General features: G+C 55.5%; 1 protein-coding gene across 10 annotated transcripts in view; it reads right to left on the reverse strand.

Moving 5' to 3' along the window:
• The window catches only part of MYH10 (myosin heavy chain 10), a 121481-nt gene that overhangs the window by 29923 nt on the left and 69215 nt on the right, over nucleotides 1-22343 (reverse strand). For 6 of the 10 annotated variants that reach the window (XM_036094491.2, XM_036094495.2, XM_036094490.2 and 3 more), the window contains 10 exons: nucleotides 20587-20760; nucleotides 20261-20375; nucleotides 16025-16087; nucleotides 6796-6989; nucleotides 6582-6703; nucleotides 4920-4989; nucleotides 4673-4833; nucleotides 1642-1750; nucleotides 1418-1549; nucleotides 444-650 (listed from right to left, as the gene is read on the reverse strand). In XM_036094491.2, the coding sequence (XP_035950384.2) occupies nucleotides 444-650; nucleotides 1418-1549; nucleotides 1642-1750; nucleotides 4673-4833; nucleotides 4920-4989; nucleotides 6582-6703; nucleotides 6796-6989; nucleotides 16025-16087; nucleotides 20261-20375; nucleotides 20587-20760 (1347 nt within the window). The remainder of the gene's footprint in view (nucleotides 1-443; nucleotides 651-1417; nucleotides 1550-1641; nucleotides 1751-4672; nucleotides 4834-4919; nucleotides 4990-6581; nucleotides 6704-6795; nucleotides 6990-16024; nucleotides 16088-20260; nucleotides 20376-20586; nucleotides 20761-22343) is intronic. The other 4 variants (XM_036094497.2, XM_036094501.2, XM_036094499.2 and 1 more) reach the window with 1 other exon arrangement.

The raw sequence follows: 22343 nt of genomic DNA on the forward strand, positions 1-22343 counted from the left end.
GCAGGTGCAGCGAGAGGACAGCCTACGTCCCGATAAGGCTGCCCAGGAAGGGCTGAGGGTTTTATCCTGATTCCTGGCCACCTCCTGGGTCAGAGCCGAGCACGTTGCATGAACCACACTGCCTGACAGAGGCCTGTTAGGGAACGGAGTGAGCAATGCCATGATTAATGACAACACGGGACAAATGAGGTCCCAGCGTGTTCCTATTCTGAATCCCTGTGTACCGCTACCTCAGGACGTAAAAATAACAGATCTGTGCTGGAAGACAATCTATTCCTCGTGCACTTGCAGCGATGGTCCTCTGTGAAGGGCCGGACCTGGGACCTTGACTCCTGTTGCTCGTCCCCGGACACGATCCAAAGCCACAGCTTCTACTCACCTTATGCAGCAGAACCACCTGGAAAGCCCAAAATATAACCGGAAATAAAGACTATCATACCCACCTGAATATGCGCTTGCATTTTCTTCTTTTCATTCTGGAGGATTTGGTTTCTTTCTTCTTCTTCTTCGACCCTGGATTCCAAGTCATGGAGAATCTCCTCTAGTTCTTGCTTCTTGGCGGCAAGCCTGGCCCTCATCTCCTCCGCCTCGGCGAAGAGCTCCGTCTCGGCTTGCAGCTGCTCCGTGAGGATGTTCTTCTCTTCCAGAAGCTGTGATCACAAAGAAGTGCCTGGCACAGTCATTTGCTGCCCCCCCACCCCCGCGCCCACACCGGACACAGTCACCATGATTTCAGTGGCCACTGTTCGACAGCAAAGAAACCGAGGGTTAAAAATATGTAACATCGGGGCGCCCGGGTGGCTCAGCCGTTAAGCGTCTGCCTTTGGCTCAGGTCATGATCCCATGGTCCTGGGATCGAGCCCTGCATCGGGCTCCCTGCTCCACGGGAAGCCTGCTTCTCCCTCTCCCACTCCCCCTGCTTGTGTTCCCTCTCTCGCTGTGTCTCTGTCTGTCAAATAAATAAATAAAATCTTTTAAAAAAAATATGTAACATCGCTGGCAAAACTTTCGGATATTCTGTAGCTACAGCACATCAAGCTAGATGAAAACGGTTTTGGTGGCTTCTGGGGTCTCAGGCTATCCTGAGTAACACTTACTCGAGTCATGCTACTTTCTTCTGTGAAGGTCACGGACAAAGGGAGAGGGAAACCGTGGTTCACATGCGTTCACGGTGACGGCCGAGGCGGGCTGGTTTGGAGGGACAGTCCCGCCTTCATCCTTCACCTTCCTGGCCCTGACGCTACTATCCTGTGACCCTCGTCTACAAACGCGGCCCGGGGCGGCGCGCCTGTCACTTCTCCTCCCAAATGCCTGTGCTTTGGGGAGCAGTGAGGACGCGGCGCAGGGTCAGACACCGCGGCGGGTCCCGGGGGGGGTGGGGTGGGGGTGAGGGTCCCTATCGCGGCCGCACGCGCACCTGCTGGTGCTTCCTCTCCATCTCCTCCAGCTCGCCCTCCACCTTCGTCTGCCTCTCCTTCACCTTCAGCAGCTCCTCGTCTTTGGCCTGAAGCTCCTCCTCCTGGCGGGTCACCTGCAGGAGTGGCTTCACCTGCGACAGAAGCGGGCGTGAGGGCGGCGGGGGGGGGGGGTGCGCCGAGCCAGGCCCCCCGGGGAGGGGACGCGTGCATGCGCGGGGCCCACCTTGGTGAAGACCCGCCACCACTGCCAGTGTCGAAGCTTCAGGTAGGCGGCGCAGTTCCGCTGCAGGACCTTGAGCGCGCTCAGCTGCTGCTGCTTCTTGGCAAAGGCCCTGCGGAACCCAGAACAGCTCAGGGCGGAGCGGACCCGCTCGGCCCCACTCGGCCCGCCGCCACGTTCCCGTGTGCATCCGCGACTGTGCGCTCCGGGCGCGGATAAACCCCTGCTCTCCCGAGGCGGTGAGCACGCGGACACCGACCTTCTCCATCCTCCCCTTGCTGGCGCTCCGCATCCTTCATCAGCTACTGCTTTTCCTTTCCATCGGCCCCCCGTTTCCCAGGTGATTTCCCTCCTCCCCCCACTCTGCAGCCCCGCACATGGTGGGGTTAATGCCTCGCGTTTATAGACAAGGGCCCAAGAAGTCAGGACACGCAGATGCTTCTCGAACCCCAGTCTCGTCGTCACCAAGTCTGGGCTTTCCCACCTCTCCATGCTGCCTTCTCCGGCCGCACGACTGAGACCCACCTGTAACTGTCCTGACTCGAGTATTTTCAATTTCTCGCTCGCCTTCGAGAACAGAGCTCCCTTTCTGAAGCCCCACCTCCCCTCTCTTGCCAAAACAACCCCCAAGCCCCAGCCAAGTTCGCCGTGCTGCCCCTCCTCCAAGGAGGCCACTAGTCTGTCTATGCACGATAGCACTTCCAGGGGACACAGGCTCCGAGGGTCCCCCCCTCGCTCCCTGCCCAGCAGTCTGGCTCTGCCCCATCCCCTCCGGAACCTGGGTTTCCGACACTGTTGGCGGGCTTCTAGACTTGAGCTTTCCCCTCAGCCAGGTCTGTTTTGCCCCTGTGGGACCACTCGCTACTTAAAACATTCGGATCCGCTGCGTTTCGGGGCGCTGGGGCGACTTGCGGCCACCTTCCCAGCCAGGAGCGGCTCCCCGGGAGCAGAGAGCACGGCCCAGTTACTCTGTGGTCCCAGCATCCAAGCCAGTGAGCGACGTACTCAGGCCCCTCAGAGTATGGCTGCCAGGCCAATGAACGAACATCCGGGCACCTCTAGACCTGTAACTGTTCCTCTCGAGACCCTTCCAGAACTCTCTGCAAGACGGGCGATAGGGTTCTCCTGGGGAGAGAAGCACTTGGAGGAGATGGAAAAGACAGTAAGAAACATTTACAGTTCTCTCTTCACTGCACCAACGACTGGTATGTACTGGAGTCACGTAGGACAGTCTTCAGAGCGGAAGGTTCTGGATTTAGGGCACAAGCGGCGACTTTTCGCCCTTCTGCTGCCCTGAGGTTAACGTTTCCCTGCAGGAGTCCCAGAACCTCCGGATGGCCACCTTGCCGGTTAGAATGTCCTCCAGCCCGCTGCTCGGCTCCCTACAAAGCCTTCTTTCTTCTCATGTATGCCTACCTGCCACGCAGGCTAGACCAAGCCTCAATTGCAGTAGTTTCTTCAAGAACAATAGTTTTAAGTATGTCTTTTGAGACTACAAAATAGCATCTGCCTTCCAATTCTCGCAGTTTCCTTCAAGAAACGCCGTCACAGTCCCCCAGTCTCCGTATTGAGAACCGTTGCCCTGGTGCATCCGTGGGCCTCTGGGAGAAGATGGCCAGAACGGGTCAAGAACATGCCAGTCGCTCGTCTGAACGAGGTGGCTGGTTTTCCTTCCCCGCAACCCTCAACGGAACCCGAACGGCTGCCGGGTGTGGGCACCGTCCCACTCTCTTTGCAAGGGGTTCGGTGACCCGCGTCTGCAGCCGAAGTGTCAAAGCCACCTGTTTCTTCCTGCTTCTCCCCAAGTGCATCCCGGGCGCCCCAACGTCAAGTTCACGGACTCCCGGGCACCAACGGGCCCTAATCCTAAGTCCAGCCCGGCGCGTACCTAGCGCGACTGACGGGCTGCAAGGGACCGAGCCCCTCCCTCCGCAGCAGTCACGCAGGCGTGCCCGTTCTAAGTCCTCAAGAGATCTTTGTTTCTGATCACCGATCTCGACGTGAACTTTGCAGGGTTTAGACCCAGTGAGGAGGCCACACACACTTTCGCCAATGTACGTAGTTCATTCCCGCGCTTCGGACAGTTCTGTTTCTGGTCGCTGTCGAACTGTTACTTGGAAGGCAGCTGGCTGGGCTCATTCCCATCCCCTCGGGGCCCCGTGGGCCGGGGGCTATGGGGGCAGTTAACGTGCTGTGAGCAACGACGACATATAAAACCCCAAGTCTTTTGCTCCTTCTTGCCCACCGTGTCCTGGTGCGAGTCACCGAAGACGTCATATTCTTCTCGGAGTTTCCGTGCCTCCTCCTTAGCTCGGATCCTGCCACGTTGTGGGCAAAGACTCACAAACACCGCCTCCACCTCGTTTGGCTGAAAACCCGACGCCGCCGGCCACAGGGCCCTGGACAGCAGACCGTACCCTCTTTCCCAGGCCCCGGCCTCCATGGCAGGACATGAAAGAAACCCCATCCCCGCCACCAGTTCTGCACCAGTCCTAAGCCCTCCTGATCGGATCTCGAGTCCGGCCACCACTCTCGGTCCCCATCACCTCCTCGGGCCAGGGAGGGCCGTCCTCCCAGCATCACTGCAGAGCTGTCCACGCGGCCTGCCCGATTCCTCTCTGGCCCCACTCTCGTCCGATCTGCCAGCTGGGTGACCCGGAAATTCCGGCTTACCCCTCCGTGTCCTCCCACTCACCATGCTCCTGCCCTGCGGGGCTGCTGCACCTACTGGGAGGTGGCCGATGCTTTCCAGAACTGCGCTGTGCTACCCTCACTGGTGAGCTGCTCCGCCCTCCGCCCCCCTCTCCCAGGGCCAGCACCTTCCCGTCCTGCGGGGTTCACAGCCTCAGAGAAACCTGCGCTGAGAACCCACGCCGAAGTGAGCCCCCGAGCCCTGTATTTTCCGCCTCGGCCCCTTGTCTCTTTGCTCCTGGTGGGGCCCTGGAGCCCCACGCTCTTGCATTTCCAGCACAAAACGCAACGCTCGGCATGAGCACGTGCTTGGCGAACATCTTGTTTGTGATTTCCCACTTACTTCCTGGCCAGGTAACCTCTGCAGACAGCCTGGAAGAAGATAATGATGTCGGTAATCTTCAGATCCCTTTCTTCCTCTAAGTGCGCCAAAACGCCAGCTCTGAAAAATATCTTGCTCTGTCCGATTCTGTACAAGTTCGGGTCCAATTCTAAAGCCCGGATCTGAAAGAGAAAGAGTCCGTTTACTCTTGGCCACAGGACAGACTCTGTCAGTAATCCGCAGAGCAGAGAAGTCCAGGAAAGCTTACCATTCGTTCACAAGCCTGCTTGCCGTCCATGAAACCCTTAGGAATAGCATTCGGAGTCAGGATCTCGTATCTGTAAGAAAACCAGCCCAAAAATCTTCCATAAAAATCTGTGGGAACGTCTTCCTACTAACTGAGTTCTGTTTCTTGAAGAGGCAAGAATGGGATAGGTCATCATGTCACAGGAAGAGTCAAGACATGACGGGGTCCTGATCTGAGATTTTCTGCGGATCTGGTTTCTCTTTCTTAAAACAGGAGGCAAACTGAGCAGGAGCTTAGTTCTCCAAGGACAAACACTGGGTTTAAGAAGTTGTGGTGAAGAGTAAAAGCATGGTGTTTGAAAAAAAATCTTTTGTTTTTCATTTCCCCCTAAACGTTCACAGGCCTAAAATGCAAGGAGAATCTGGCCCTCTGTGTGTGATTTGTAGGCGTTTATTATGTAACTGAGTAATGCCTGGAGGCCTCCACTTCATCAGTAGAAGGTACCAGGGTGACGTTCAACAAAGCACAGGCCTGGGTCTGCTTGTGCTCGCTGGGCTGTACATTTAAGATCTGGGCACTTTAGGTGGGTCGTACCGCAAGAAAAATACATTTTAGCAAAAATACATCCTACAACACATTGAAGGATGAATCCTGGCTACATCACTCAACTTTGTATTCTGGATGCCAATTAAAGTCCTTTTTCTCCTATTAACAAAAAGCAAAATTCTACCGTGTTTATCAGACAGTGGGGCCCTGGTAAGGCCTCCCCCAAACCCCTAAACTCTGGAATAGTTTCTCAGCTGGATTCCACCTGGAACGGTGGCAGAAAGCACCCTTCTTTGACCTGCAGACTTGTTTATATGATTGAACAGCCAATGTTGTCATAATTGAAAATCTGATTTCCAAGAGAAAAATGAAAAAAAAAAAAAAAGCAAATGGCACAAATACCTAATGATAAATTACACGATACGTTTAAAAAAATCAATTTCTCATGTTTTCGTTCATTTCTATTGCATCCACTTCTATTGATCTTCTGCCTTTTTTTCTTCATCCTTTTCTAATCTATCCGATTCCCTCCCCTGCGTTAGTAAAAGGACCGTGCGTATCCACGTGCGCACGCACACGGTGGAAAACGTACGTACGCGTTTGTACATAAGCAGACCTATACGGATACATCTTCACTGGAAGATGGAGAAAAATATCCCCAAACGTCTTCAAGTCACTCCTGAATGATTTTTATTTACTTTTGACTTCTCGAGTTTTCAAATTTTCCTCTGTATAAAGACGACACTCAATATTCTTGGCCAGTAACAAGGTAATAATGATAATAATAATAATCCCTTTCCAGGGCGCCTGGGTGGCTCAGTCGTTGGGCGTCTGCCTTCGGCTCGGGTCGTGATCCCAGGGTCCTGGGATCGAGCCCCGCATCGGGCTCCCTGCTCAGCGGGAAGCCTGCTTCTCCCTCTCCCACTCCCCCTGCTTGTGTTCCCTCTCTCGCTGTGTCTCTCTCTGTCAAATAAATAAAATCTTTAAAAAATAACAATAATAATCCCTTTCCTATATGGAAAAGCAACTGAAACTACCCAGAAAGCAAGGAAAAATGTTTCCTCGTCAGTTCCCTGTTTTGATGCACATCAACATAAGCTGTGAAACACATGGGAAAAAAGTCAAAGCTGGCAATACCTCTGTCTGAATTCCTGGAAAACGATCCGGTTGGGGAAGCCCTGGCGACAGATCCGGATTCCTTCCAGGACGCCGTTACAGCGAAGCTGGTCTAGCACCAGGTGTGGGTCCAGTTTTCCAGCCTAATCAAGCAAACGACAGTTTTACACTTTAGTCTTCGCGACCGGACCCGGATCCGCTCTGAACAGCGGCGTACGTTGTGCGGGACACGTACCCGCTTCTCGTGATTTGGAATGATGCAGCGAACGAAGTTAGGGTTGGTGTTCCGGAGGGTCGCCATCAGCTTGGTGAGAGACTCTTTGTAGAGCTGCCCGACGGTCCGGAACATGCCCTTCTTGGTCTTATACGCAGAGCCAAAGGCGGTCTCCGTCATGCCCGTCACCTGATCCAGACCCACGATACGGTCCACTGGTGGAAATAAAAAAGGAAAGGGAAATAAGCCCCCTCGAGCTCCCCCGCGGGGGCAGGAACGACACAGTGATGGTGCAGCAGGACAAGCTTTGTGGCACGATGACAGGAGATGCCATAGAGGGGTAAGGCAGTCAGCGTGTTTGGACACCGCACAAGCCGTGGAACCAACAGCCACACGCCCCCATGGCAGGCTACCGGGTGCGGACAGCTCCATACCACATACCAGCAGATGCCTTCGCCTATGCTCAGGGACACACTGCGTCTAGTAGCACTTGGCCTGCGTCACGTGCCAACACGTGGAGAATGCGGGATCGCCACCAGCATTACTGGTGCACGACCGGACACAGTGACAAGTCTCAGGGTAGGAAGCGGCTTACGAACAGACACGCGTGCACCAAGCACATCCCCCTAGGGAATATGCTGGGGGGCGGGGGACGGGACCAGAGTTCTCTCTTCTTCGTCATCAGTCATTCCCGTTTCAGGAACGGAGGCAGGAAGACGGGAGTAGGGACGGGCAAGCGCCAGGTCCGTCCTCCAAGCGGGGGCGGTGCTCCCTGTGGGATGAGCGCGCAGCGCGGGAAGGGGCCTCCCGAGTCCGGGTCTCGGCTGCGTGCGGCGGTGGTGAGACCGCGCGGACGCCTCGCTCCGGTGGCAGCAGCAGACCCGACCCTGCCGAGCGGGACCGCATGGGGCCCCCAGCGGAGCATCCTGCGCGGAACGTGCCCTCGCTTAGAACAGTCGTGAAATATTTGCAAAGCACCCAAAGTATCCGCTGAACTCTCCCGGTTGATGACCCCCCGTCAGTCCTGACAGCCACCCCCGTGTCTGTGGTTTGTCCCCCCGACGGGCAGCGTGTGGGGACCCGGCCCTGGCGGGGAAGCGCTTTATGAGCAAGACGTTGCTCACGTCTCCATTTCCAGCGAGGCTCTTAGGGAGCAGGGAACCACGACCCCGGGGTGAGGTCGCTGTCGCCATCGTGCAGGCCTTAAATGGAAGTTGGGGAAGGGTCGACAGGATGGGCTTCATTCTCCAGGCCTGTGCATGCACCCCGTCCTACAACGTCTGCGAGGCAGAGCCCCCAGACTCAAAGGGCGGGGTCAAGGCCCCTCCTGCCTGTGTCCCCAAGATGGCCTGCCATCCACCTTCGAGGCCGCCCTCTGCCATTCTTTCCTGCACCTCCAACCTGTGCCTCCTCACGGGTTCCTGCAGAAGACAGCGCCCAGCCCCGCCCCTGCATGCGCCACCAGACCCTGAACGTCCCTTGACCCTGCGTCCACCCACTTCTCTGTCTCCTCAGCGCCAAGCTTCTTTCGGGAACCGTTCGCACACTCGGCATTCCTCACGCCTTGCACGAGTTCCCACTCCCTGGGCAGCTGCCTGGCTTCCAGTCCGCCCTCCGCCCCCTGCCCGGGGCTGCTCCGGCAAGGACAGGTCGGTCACTAGCAGCGGACACCATCTGGTGTCCACCTGACCCTGGTGCGTCTGTGGGCCATCCCGACGGCGTTCTAGGAACTCCCTCCAGCCCCGGCTTCTGCTCTGGACCCCCACCCAGCTCTATGGCCACTCCAGTCCCCCTGGTAACTTCTTTTCCTGAGCATCATGGCCTTCGCTGGGGGTCCAAACTCCACTCAGCCCCGAAACCCAAGGAGAGGCACACGCTACTTGACCTGCTTGTCTCAAGGCACATTCTCGTCCTGGGGGCTCTCGTTTGCGGCTTGAACTGGCTCTACCTGACGACCCAGCACCAGTCACCAGACACCGGTTTCTCCTGCCTGCTCAGGAGTCCCAAAGGCGCCTCTGCCTTCCACAAATTCTTGTGACGTGCCTGGCGTGACGTCTGGCGTCTGGCCCGTCACAGGCTGGACGCGTGTGTTAGTGAATAAACACAGCAAACATCGAATACGTCTACAATTACCGACAGCGAGAAAAGCACTGAAAGAAAGGATGCTACGAAAGAGACGGGGTCGGAGATCCCTCTGGAGAAATTTCTCTTTACTGCCCAACGGGTAAGCACGAGCCCGTGGAGAGCAGACCGTTCCAGGCGGCGGGAACAGCACGGAAGGACCAGGGGCAGGAGAAGTGACAGTAGCCCGTGCCAAGGACGCACGACACGCACGGAGATTTGGGGCGCCCACGCTGGCTGCGGCACCCAGAACCGGCTGGGGAGGGGTCACCGGAGAGGGGACGGCTGGGCCAGTCCAGGCTCCGAGCGAGATGAAGGGAGTGGAACCCGTGATCGCAGGGGACAGGGAGAGAGGAGGAGGATACGAGACATCTTTTGGTGGGAGGACTGACTTGCTCTTGATGATTAAGCTGATGTCGAAACTACGACAGACGTGTCAAGAGTAAGTCCTAAGACTTTGGCTGGGGGTGTCACTGCAAGATGGGGGAGAAGTGCTTTTTGTGCCCCAAATCCTCTAGGTTTGGGGCACGTGAGGCACCAGAACATTCCGGCCTGCTGCTAAGAAAGGCCTGCACTAGGAAGGCGGATGTGGGAGCTGTCGACTCGGGGAGTAGTCACAGGACCGATGGGCCGGCTCAGGGGGACCAAGCTGGGGAGAGAGGAGGAGCCAGACGGGAGGAGCGGGGAGCAGCAGCCAGAAGCAGGAGGGGCAGGTCAAAATCCTACAGAGCACGTTCTCTGCCGCACCGTCCACCCTGGTCCTCCTCGTGTGCCTCCCACGCAGAGGGACCCCCGGGTACGGAGGCAAGAGACCAGGCGTCCCCGCGACTGCCCTTATACCAGCCACTCGCCAAAACTGGCCAAGCCAAACCTCGAAATGTCTTCCATCTGTCCCTCCGTTCCACGGCCCTCGTTTGGGCTCTCACTGCTCCCCCCGGATTCCTCCCTGCAGTACCCTCCTGCCTGCTCCTTCCTCCTCTCCCCGAGCCACCACACTGGTCTTTCCATGGAGGCCTCTGGTCCCAGGGTCGTGATTCACAGGTCTTTCTAAAAAGACCTAACTGAACAAGTTCTTTATTCCTATACTTCAAACCCTTCCGTTTCTCCTGCAGCTTGTAGGGTACGGTCTGAATCCCCGAGCCCAGGAGTGTAGCCAGTGATGCAGAACTCGGTGCTGAGCCAGAAACACCTGCCCCTCACGAGCTGTGTGATCTGGAGTCAGCTCACCCGGCTGCTGCAAGTCTCAGTCGTTTCCTCGGTCAACGGAGCTACCGTGACCGACCTCAGACGAGTGTGTGAACATTCCAGAGCTCGATGAAGGGACCTCCGGCCACTTTCCCCACACCTGAAGCCCCAACTACAAACTAGGTGCGCTTTCTCAGAGACCAGGCCCTCGAGTCTTGTCCTTTGCTCTCTGCCTGGAATTCCCACCCCTCTTTCCGGCCATCCTGGCAAACACCTCTTGGCTTTTAAATCCTCACTCCTTTACCCAGCTAACTCTTCTTAGGCCCCGGTGTCCACCCTGCGTCCAGACTCAGTGGGCCCCTCCCTCCTCTAGGCTTCCAGTCGCTTAGGCCAGATCCCAGGACAACATCCACTGTGTTCTGTGCATCTTCCCGCAGCACGGGGCTCTCCGGGGAGAGCACTCCAGCACCTGGCACGTGCACACAGGGCCCTAAGAGCCGGGGCCTGGTGTCTCTGGACCCCTCCGACCACCAGCTCAGACGATGTTCCCTGCTCTCCAACATTGGCCTCAAAGTGTGCCGGGCACACCGGAGTCACACGGTAAACATCCCCTCGGTGGGCGCGGCTACCCACAAGAACAAGTCACCGCCACGGCCAAGGAGGAGGGGGGCCCTGTTTACGTGGCCGGGACTCGGCTGGGCTGGTTTTGCAAGTCTGTGGCCTGTGAGGGCAGGCCTTCGACAAGCTGTCAGCCGGCGTCTAAGCACGCGGTCCCGAGCGGGGGCTGCTTTTTACACTGAAAATGAAAAACCAATCACAATGAACCTGATTCTCAAATTAAGGGAACCCAAAGCTAAATACTTGGATTTTTAAAACATTAATGCTTTGGACTTTCAGCTCTCTCTTTTTGTTTATAAAAATTTATAAAATAATAAATTAAAATTTATTTTATTATTATTATACCTAAAGATTTTATTTATCTGACAGAGAGACAGCGAGCAGGAACACAAGCAGGGGGAGAGAGAGGCAGGCCTCCTGCCCAGCAGGGAGCCCGATGCGGGGCTCGATCCCAGGACCCCGGGATCATGACCTGAGCCGAAGGCAGACGCTTAACAGACTGAGCCACCCAGGCGCCCCTTTAGTTTAAAAATTTAAACGAAGGTTCGTTTCTAACAATGAGCAAAATTATCTCCTGGGTAAAAGAAAGATACTTCGAGAGCTTCGTTAAATGATTGGGGCCACACTACTATTATGGGATCTCATTCTAAAATCAAGGCCCAGAAAAACCTCTATTTAAAAAGAATATTCTCTTGGGGCACCTGGGTGGCTCAGTGAAACTTTCAACTCTTGATTTGGGCTCAGGTCATGATCCCAGGGTCGTGGGATCAAGCCCCACCGCAGGCTCCGCCCTCACCGTGGAGTCGGCTTGAGATTCTCCCTCTCCCCTCCACTCATTCTCTCTCTCTCTAAAGTAAATAAATAAATAAAAAGAATGTTTTCTTGTTGAGGGGCGCCTGGCTGGCTCAGTCGGTGGAGCATGCGACTCTTCATCTTGGGGTCCTGAGTTCGAGCCCCACGTTGGGGGTAGAGATTACTTAAAAAACAAAACAAAACAAACAAACAAAAAAAAACTTAAAAAAATGAAATAAAAAGAATAGTTTCTTGTTGAAAGTGGCAAAAGCAGTCACCAGAGAAAGGCAGAAAATGCGAAGATGAGATTCTAGCAGCTCCTCGAAATGAGACCTGCGAGGGCTACTTTTGCCTCCCAGTGTTGCAGAGCCCGCGGCTCCGGGGAACGGAGGGCTTGGCTTGCGCCCCTGCTGCCGACTCCCCCATCTGCTGTGTCAGGACGGCCTGGCCAGGGTTGCTGGTGGGCATCGTACAATTATTTGGTCATCCTCTAGCCGGAAAAGAATTTGAGTATTTTACCCTAACAGTTTATTCCTCTATAAAAACTTACGTGGACAGTGAGAAATCGGATGAGCCCCGCAGACCTACCATCTGTACGGGCACGCTTAGAATTTAGAAGAAAAGTGCAATTTGTAATCATCAGTTTCATAAAACGGCTACGGACGGTGTTTCATTTTTAATAAGGAACGCTGCTGTCTAGGGCCGGAATGCCTGGCCGCCCCTCCTCTGGGGGACGGGCTCAGGACACAAGACACCTACGAGGTATTTCACATTCCTCACATCTGCATGGGCCAAAACACTAGTGCTACTGAATTTAATTTCAGTATTTCAGCCGGTTCTTCAGACGCTTTTTGGTAGGAACCAAAGAAACGGAGAGAAACTTATTTTAATAGATGATGACTACAAGCTACATCGAATACCCATACAACAGGCCTCTAGTACCTGGTGCTGTGCTGGACACGGAGCACGTTCTCAATACTCATTAAATTAAGACAATTCTCCTCTAGCGTGCTGTAAAATGTCACTAACAGGTAAGCACGGATTCAGAAACAAATCCGTAAGTGCTACGAATTCCCATAGATCCCCATTACGTAGCAATAACACGTGTGTGCTGGTTCCATTCCTGGGTGGTGGAGCCAGTCTGTTAATTGTTCTGGAGTCCCTGGGAATTTTTAGAAAATTTCGAGCAAGTCCACAGGTTGACAGGGAGCACCCGGGCACAGGGGCATCTGAACTTGAACTCTTCTCCTTAGTTACAGCTGCCGCCAAGCAGCACAGCACACCTGCCCTCAGCTTGGCCCTGGCGCTCGGTGAATACAGGGGACTTGCGTGAACTCATCGCCAAGGACACAGTTACTGATTTTCTGTTTTTCGTAGCCACACAGCTCCAGCCAGAGGCAGGCTCACAGCCCCTCACCTGTGACGCTCACAATAACCCTGGGAGCAAAGTGTCACTGTCCCCACGAGACCTCAGGGACTCACGTTGCAAAACCCAAAAGCTGCTTCTCTGGGCACTCCTGGCTCTTGTTAAGACTCAAGATTAAAAATAAAAACAAAAACAAACCAGGACAAGAATATCCTGCACAGCAACCAAAAAAATCCTCCATCCACCGCAAAACCTCCACGCACAGTTTAACTCCGCACACAAACCTCGTCAGACCCGACCCCCCGATTCTAAACTAACAACAGAGATCATGACGGATGGGCGGAACTTACATGGAGATTAAACGATTGCCATCTTATCAGTCATGCTACTCGATTCTAAGTGGAACCTCTTTAATGACTTCCTGGACCCAAAAAGGACCGGTTCAGCGTTTCTGAAGCCAGAACATCATCATCTCGGTTGGAAGCATGGCTGAGGGGGAAGCTTCCCCCTGAATTATGACAAGAAGGAAGGGAAGAGTTCAGTGGACATCAGAGATGAAGGGACACCCCCAAGAGCCTGTGACAGACTTGAAGCCCTCCTGCAGCGCTGGCCCGCTTCTCCTCGGTGAGTCCGTCCAAGTGAACTGGGCTCCCGCATCCAAGGGCCGCTTCTATGGAAGACTGGAAAGGAGCGGGGTTGGGCAGGAGGGGCGTCCTCTAGCAATAGCTGAAACTTGCTCCGTGTACTTCTCACGCTTTCCCTGGTGGAGCCCGGCCTTCCAGAGCTGTCAGCGGCCACCTGGCACTCACGGTGATTCAGGAGGACACGGCAGGTGCAGAGCTGGGTCACGGCCAAGGACACACAGCCGCCCTGTGGCACAGACATGGCTCCTATCGTCCCACGCCCTGGTAGTCCAAACACACTGCCTACAATTTTGAGGTCACAACCCCTCTTCGCTGGCTCATGGCTGGCTTAGCTCAGGTCTGGACTTTCAAAACAGATTTGGAAGAAAACAGACCTTTCGTTTATAGCAGAAACTTGTACGACCTCCCTATCCCGCCTCTGGGAATTCTGCTCTTTCCTCTTGTGCACTTGTCCTTCGATTCTTCTGGAAACTTGTCTCTCCTCCCGCCTCTCACCTTTCTCCTCAGAGCCTGCATGTTCTCCCTGCTCCTTCCTTAACCCTCCAGGGGGCTTAGAAGCACAGGGTCGTGCGAGCTCCGTGTCCTCGCATTCAGAGGGAATGCGCACTACATTATTAGTGCATCAAAGACAACGGATCACAACCTGGACACCTAGAAACCCCTTCATCGGTTGTCTTCCGAGAATTCTCTGAAAATACTAAAGCCCCATGTCTTCGGTTAACGCCGGCTACCCCTCCCTGGGGTTGGAATCCATAAACACACATTGGGGAGGAAGACATTTTGCTGTAGGAAGACTACACCTGACTTCCAAGACCAGATTTAGCCATGGTGGATGGAAGACCTTCTAAGGAGAAGGAGAGATGGAGCCCGGACACTTGGTTCAGCAAGTCACTCAGTCAGGACACCTCCAGCCAGGTGAGGTCCGTGAGGTCAATGAGCTGGCTGCCTGCCCGATGACGTCATCCAGGAGTGGCTCGGACGCGCCCCCGGCGCAGAAACGCACCTGCTCCACGCGCCGTGAAGAAAGAGCACCTGCGCTGTGGGAGAGGGGAGGGCCACCGTGGGGGTGGTGGACAGGGCTGCCGCATCTGAGAACTGGCCGTGGGACGCCCACCCTCGGGTCCCCCTCGCAACAGCTTCTTTACGGTGCACCAACTTCGTGCCGAGTGCTGGGGAGAGGGCGGTGAGCCCACACCAGCACTGTCCCTGCTCCCCAAGAGCTCCGTCTGGAACGCTCTTAAGAGATCAGACGTCCAAGAGCTACAGGGTATTAGTTTAAAGAGGGCACTCTATTTTGGGAGAAAGTCCAGAAGAGCCAGCGCTAACCTTTTAACAAAGCACAGGTCTCTGGCAGCCCCTTCGCTTACAACTCCCTCCGACTTCTCTGTCCCTCTCCCCATGTCCTCGACCTGGCAGGACTCCCCTGGGCCACGGGGGACTGCGTCAGAAGTTCCTCCTCTGGCTTCTTCCGGGCAGCGTGCATTCCAGCCCATGGGACCCCCTTCGGCATAATCCCGCCCGCATCCCAGCGCTCCTGACGTGCTTCCTCCCCAGGACGGGGACTAGAACCGAGGGCAGTGACTCGCGTGGAGATGGGCACGCTCCTCTAACTTATTCGTAAGAAACTCTTGGGATGGATTTAGGTCTCAGCATTATTGTGTTCCAAAAATCAGAAAGGAAATTTTGTAAAATGCATCTGACTTTATCTCGGAACGTCACGCCCTGACAATTTCACTACATGATTATGAAATTGGCTGATATTCTTTTTTAGGTTGGGCTTTTGGGGGGCCTCTAGCCATGCGTAGACCGTATTTAAAAACATGGCTAAGGCTTCAGACCACAAGGCTCAGTCGTGTGGAGCTCAATTTCGGGTTCAGGGTACAAATCGACCAACACTGTGCTCAACTTGCACCATCCGAGCCTTGCGGATTGTCTCAGATCTCAAGTTCCAAAGAACAAGCCACGTAGCTCGATGTGCACCTAAGTTCCAAACAAAAGGTATAATGATGAGACCAACACGTGAGAGAAACGTGGAATTATCTGTTCTCCCAACGTGCATGACTTAAAGAAAGAAACCATCCCTCTCTGGAATTCCATGGCACCGAAAACGTAAAGGTGACCCAGAGACAAAGGAGACCTTCTTTCGCACCTCCGTTCCCAGCATTCCCTTCGAGGCCTGTATATCAAAACGGCACTATTGGAAAAGGTAGTGACATACCTTTTAATATGCAGTGCTGTAAGTGCTATGCATAAAATAAGAAGCAATGTGTATGCGGTAGCGATTGAATTGTTTATGCACTCAAACAGTTGCCTTGAAGGATAATAAAAGTGAGCATGAAATGAAAGGTTCATGCAGTCTATGAGCAAAACAAAAACAGAAACCCAGGAACCAGCCCCCCTACCCACCCCCCCCAGCCTACCCTGCCCTCCCAGCCACCCTGCAGCCCCCCCCCCGCCCCCGTGAGTTCTTCCTGTGGGCTTAACACCCTTCTGTTTGGAAGACCTACAGGCTTTATACATTCACCTGGTGGCTCATGAAGACCAGAAACACTGTCATAGAAAGAAGCTCTCTGAATATTCTGAATCTCTAAAGCAGAGAGACAGCAAAAACAGGAGGACAGAAGAGCAAATACACAAACACTTCAGTTAGTGTGAGAGACATTCGACATCACAAGTCAACTTTGAAATCGGGCTGCGACCATAGCTAGTCCGGCGCAGAGCCCGTGCAACATTACTGTGCGGAGAAATCTGCCCATTCGGACGCAGTTCTTTATAAAACAAACTTAGGCTGCATCAGAAGAGCCCCTCCCCACTTGGATGCAAGTGTGAGCATCGAATCGTATCAATGCTACGTGATTACCCCCCTGAAAGCGCAGGAGGAAATTTAAGGGCACTAAGGTGCTCCTGGAGCTGTCCTTCATAAAATCATCCTGCAGTTAGCACATCAGGACGAGACTGCGTAAGTCCGGGCACTCTGCTGTGTACGTTGGTGGCTTTTACTGTCCAAAATTCACACTGCTGTCTACTTTGGCGTCCAATACAGACTTTGGCAACGTAACTGACTTCAAATAGAAATTAGTAACAGGTAACTATTCTTAAGGAAAATAAAATTCAAGTTTTGCAGCAAAATGTTAAAACAACTTTAAATCATAAGGTGACACTTGTTGATCATTCCGTTACCCATGAATATACCTGAGGAGGCACATTTACATGAAAATGCAATTGTTAGCTTCCCCCCCTCCCCCCCGTATATAAGCCCCAAGACGTGGCAAGGAGACTGTGCAACTGGGAGAGAAATCCCAGAACATCTTTTAGCAAAAAGCAGGGCTCTATGAATCTCTAGGGCAGGGCTGCCACCAAAAATCTTAATGCTCCTGGTTTGGCCTTGAGAGAACTCTGTTAAAACCCTCAAAGTCTATTTTAACACAAAATGGTTTATACCCTGGGGACTGTGCCTTCACAGGCAAATTATATCCACGCATCCTACTTTCCTGGTCAGCTTGTCACTCTTCTGCTTCTGCACTGATGTAAAATAAGGAGAGGTTTTTCCAGGGCTAGTTTCTCTTCCTACAGAGCAGCTCCCCGTAGCCCGAGACCGAGCAGTGCTGGATTTTCCACCCAGAGCCCTCGCCACACTCCGTGCTTGCCGCTGACTCTGTGTATGAAACACGCAGTCCTCGCCACCGGACAGACTGCCCTGGCCCCGAAGATCGGCCCCCCTTCTCCGCGATCCTGTCACTCAGATGCGGGCACCGACCACCTCAGATGACGGGCGACAGGACTCCGCCCGTGGTAGCCATGTCGGGGCAGCCAACTCGTGGGACTGGCCCAGAGCAGAGGTGATAGCGTGGCCAAATCACGCTGGGGCAGATAGGACTGCTCCTGGCCTATCCTGACAAAGGGGGCCACACTGGCTCCCCAGCGGCTACCTGTAGAAAATCGCTACCGTGGGGGGCAGGGGGGTCCGAGCCGTGGACTAAGCTCGGACGCATGGGGCTCGGGCCAGGACCGGAGGAGCCCGCAAGGCCGCTAGCCTTTGGGTAAGCAAGTCAGTGACGCAACGTCTCCGCCGACACAGAAAGCACGGAAGGCAGGGAAGGACGCTCCAGACGTGGTCCCACCTGTCAGACACCTCACCCGGGCTACGCGGTGGGCGTGGACCCCTGCGGCCCGTGCCCGCCACATCTCACCCTCCTAACGCGGCTGACCCACCGCTGCTGCGGGCTCCTCCCCGTCTGGGGCCGGCCAGGCGCAGAGGCAAAAGGGGACGGAAGGAGGAAGGCCAGGAAGGAAGCCGGGGGCCGAGACGGAGGCTCGCCCGTCCGGCTGCGGAGGCTGTGTGCGTCCTGAGTCTCCGGCTGGGCTGCCAGCTCGGGGGTGGGGGGGGTGGGGCAGGGGAACGTCCCGCATCGCCCCCCGAAGGACCCCACCCATCACGACCATGGCGAGCCCAAGGTGAGACGGTCTCGTAGAATGGGTCAGGGGCGGGGCACCTGGGTGGCTCAGTTGGTTAAGCGACTGCCTTCGGCTCAGGTCATGATCCCGGAGTCCCTGGATCGAGTCCCGCATCGGGCTCCCTGCTCGGCAGGGAGTCTGCTTCTCCCTCTGACCCTCCCCCCTCTCGTGTACTCGCTCTCTCTCATTCTCTCTCTCTCAAATAAATAAAATCTTTAAAAAAAAAAAAAAATGGGTCAGGGGCTTCCCACGGTATCGTTTTCCGTTAAGAAATTTAAAAATGAGTCAAAAATGGTTCACTATAGCAGAACCAGGATGTTAGTCCAGGACCTAATGCCTTTGGTAATATGGTCCTTTCTTCCTCCGCTACCTGCTTCTCTCATTCACGAGGGAGAGTGAGTGCGTTTTTGAGGCTTCCTCTGTCCCCCGCTCCGTGGGCATTCCTTCCACGCCTGCTGCCCCCTCCTCGGCCACCTCGCACTCAGCTCCCCACTCTGGGCCCTTCGCCCGGATCCAGCCCAGACCGCTGCCTGTGCGCCTTCCGCTCCGCCCTGGGGCACCGGCCCGGCTTGCACACCCGCAGGGGTGTGACCAGCAGGTGGGCTTCTCCGGGGGCCTGGCCTGGCCTGGCGGGACCCTCCCACCCCCACCCCGCGCTGGGCTCACTCCTGCTGCCGGCTCGGCCCCTCCTTCCGAGCCACCCTCACTTCGGAAAGCGCTCCCCACCTTTGCAGCAGCTCGGGCCCCCCGGACGTGCTCAGTCAACGCCAGCCTTCGCGAGTCGGTGAACCGTGATCCGTCAAGGACCAGGGCAACCGCCTTCCTGTCCCCGACCAGCTGCCTCGGCACCCCGGGCAAGAGGGACACCCCTCCGCTAACACACGTCACTGAATGCTCATTCCGTGCCACCCGTGGGGCATTCGTCACAGCTGCTGCCGGCACTCCTCAGTTTGTGCGCCCCTCCGTCTCTCCCCTGTGCTCGGAGGTCTGGCAGGAGTGCCGGGACGAGCAGAGGGCCCAGGGCTCTGCGAGCAGCACGGTGTCCGGCAGGGTCGCAGCTGAGGGGACATGTCCCTCGCACCTCCCCCCGGCCAGTGCTCAGCAGCGCTGGCCTTTCTGGCACCGTGGGCCCTGTGACAGCCGGTGCTCCGAGAGCTCTTGTCCACCCTGGTTCCGGTGTCTCACGTCCCCGCGCCACCGCCTCCTACCACGGCGTCGGGGGGCCCTCGTCTGTCCAGAGGCCACCAGCTGCCCTCCTCAGAGCTCAGGCTGCCCCCTCGACTGCCCGGGTCACCGTGCTGACAGGGGACGCGCAGCATCTGGTCGGAGACTCGCGTCCGAAAGCATGAAGATAACCTAACCTTCCCCCAAGTCCCTCCTTTTAGGATCTCAGGCGGACCATCTCCTCCGAGGACCCCCGTGCGCCTGCCGCCCACCCGTGCAGGCCCAGCGGATGCACACGACCACTCCTCACGCGAGCGGCCCTTCGCCCTCCGCACGTTCTCAGCGTTCACTCTGCTCTGTCCCTCCGCCTCCGTAGCCCTGACCCCTTCTTTGTCGCTTCCTGGGTTTCTTTCTACCCCTGAGAAGCTGGCTAGGTCACAAGGTCCGCAGATGCTACGGAAAAGGCAGAAGCAAGCCAGGCTCCTGAAGAGGCCTGGACCAGGGCCGAGGGCCTGGGACCGGGCTGAGGGCCTGCGTGGCCCGAGGCCACACAAAGAAGGGGGACACGACTGAGATGACACAGCAGTGAGCGCCAAGCTCCAGAAGACACCGCCTCCCACTGCGCACAGACTCACGGATGTTGTTCTGCTGGTCCTAGTACAACTTTCTAGTCTGCACCCGAACAGCCAAACTCCGTACCTGAGGCTCACGTAAGCAAAACAACTGTGGGGACTGATGGAAAGAAAAACTGATCTCTGTGCAGGTTCTCGAATTTATTCAGCGGCCACTGTGTGTGTGAGTGGAGGGCCGCCCCTGGAGCAGATGCAGCTCAGCTGAGCTGTGGGACAGAGAGCGCGTGCGGGGCTTCTCTGGTCTTGTGTCCAGTGGCCCGGGACCACAGCCCAACTGGGCCCTAGAATGATCCACACCTCCCATGGCATCTGACCAAGAAGGCAGATGTCCTGGTGCCCAGGGATGGGCACCAGCGTGGGTAACTTCGGTCTAGCGGCAGCCCTGCTCTAGGGAGAGCGACTTTTACAGTAAAATCTCTGGACACAGATCTATGTAGACGAACCATCTAGAAGTCTCAACTGGAAAAGCTTCCGGTCAAGCGTCACTGCAAACGTGAGCGCGTTCTTACCGTCCTTCCAAAGCTCTGCCACGAATCTGTCCGAGGACTGGTGCAGGAGGGTGGCCACGTTGTCGTTCAGGGGGTCCATGTTCTTCATCAGCCACTCGTCGGCCTTGTAGTCCACCTGGCCCGTTGCGGGTGAGATGCAGAAACACACACAAAAACGGGACATTTTCAGCCTTCCCCCAGAACGTTTGCAGGACCCCCGGACGAGTGGGCGGCCTCGGGGGCCACGCATCAGTCACGGGCACGACACGAGGGCTCACGCACGCACGCGTCTCCGCACGGGACGCAGCAGGATTTCCAAGTCTGGGTAGCGGCCGCTCGGCCCTTACCTTGCCCGCGTAATGTATAATGCAGAAGTCAGCTTTGTCTTTCAGCTGCCGGGGCTTCTGGAACTTGGAGTGAGAGCCTTGCTCCTGAACTAGTTTCTCCACAAAGGTTTTGTCTGTGGCCTTCGGGAACCAGCACTCTTCGTCCAAAAGGGCCAGCACGCCGGGGGGGTTCGCCTGGGAACGAGAGGCAGCGAGAGTGGACAAGCCCGTGCCCCCAGGAGCGGTGGACCGTCTACAACGACTAGAGTTTTAGGAAGATCCGCGGAAACCGAAGCGCCAGGGCAGCAGGTAACGGACCAGACCCAGGGCGCAGGCGGGGGGTGTTGAGCTGCTGACCAAGGCAGGAGTCACTCACTCTGGAAAACGGACGAACCTGTAAACTGTCAGTGAACTCACTGCACGTGGACGGCCCCCAAAAGCAGCCACTGAGAGACCCCAGCAAGGAGCGGGGAGGTGGGGACATGGAGCGGGACGCTTCCATTCAGGGACTGGCCGGGGAAATGATCCTAAGACCTCCACCAGAACAAACTCTGGTTGCTGGGGGCAGGGGGTGCACGAGAGGAAGGGGAATTTTTAAAAAAGAAAACCAGAACAAAAGCACCCCTCAGCTAGATGGAAGGCTTCCAATACCTTACATCCTAACCGATCTCAGTTCCTGTTTAAGGGACAACGAAATAAAATGTGTCCCTTCACGCTTGGCCCAACAGCGGAACCAGAATCCGGGACAGAATATAAAAGGTGCGGTAGTGATTTATCAATTCTTGTATGGATTTATTTCGGCCAACGCTTGCGAGCGTTGTATTTTATTTCACTTGGCTAGGTCCCCGCAGAAAGACCCAGAAAGCATGAGAGAAAGTGGATTTGGACTCTGAGAGCACACTCACACCACTGAACTGGTCCCATGAGCGTGGACCGTAGGATACGCGAGTTACGGCTCGGTACAGAAAGAGCGTTGAGCCCCTGCATGGACTTCCCTTGTGGAGGTGAGTGGAGGATGCACGAAAGCGACATGAACAGTTAAATCGTGAAGGCCTAGGTCACTGCGTCTGGGTTATCCCTCACGGTCACCCCACAAGTACGGCGAGGCGGTGAGACAAGACTCAGGGCAGTGACTCCAGGGCGCACCTACGAAATCTGCGGTTCTTTAACTCATGCAGCCTTTACGTCCACTGGGGAGGAGCCGTCTCTACACAAATACTGCTTAGAGCACCCAGAGTCAGCGTGACCATCGGTCAGGGGAAGGCGGCGGCCGCACAGATCGCCAGCAGGCAGAAGCTGGGGGGGTCCTGCGATGAGCCCCGGGTGGTTAACTGCTCCACGGCTCCTCCACCTATAAGAACCCACAGGGCTCAGAGCAGCTCAAAGAGCGATGATCAAAGGCGGGTAGGATCAGGCGGTCTTAAAGAAGCCAAGGTTGGAGAGGCAGGTAACTCAACATGCCCCATTCACCAGACTCTGAAGATCCGTATTCACGTTAATGAGGGCACATCCATCTTTCTAGCATGATTCTTACATTTTAATCCCTTTCAATGAAAATATTCCTAAGTTCTGAAACAGGATCCCGAATGTAATTTAATCTTTTCTAAACGGCTCGGTGACAGCATGATTATGAATGTCCCCAGTTAGGTCTTTTTATTTTTGCTACTTCATCCTTCAGTGTCAAGCTCTGTGTTATCGCTTCTCCTTTCACTGGGGATCTCTACAGAGCTGGAAGTCTGGGAGACAGTTTCCATCTGAGGCTGGGGGCAGCATGGGGA

Source organism: Halichoerus grypus, chromosome 2 (assembly GCF_964656455.1).
Source record: "Halichoerus grypus chromosome 2, mHalGry1.hap1.1, whole genome shotgun sequence".
Classification (NCBI taxonomy): domain Eukaryota; kingdom Metazoa; phylum Chordata; class Mammalia; order Carnivora; family Phocidae; genus Halichoerus; species Halichoerus grypus.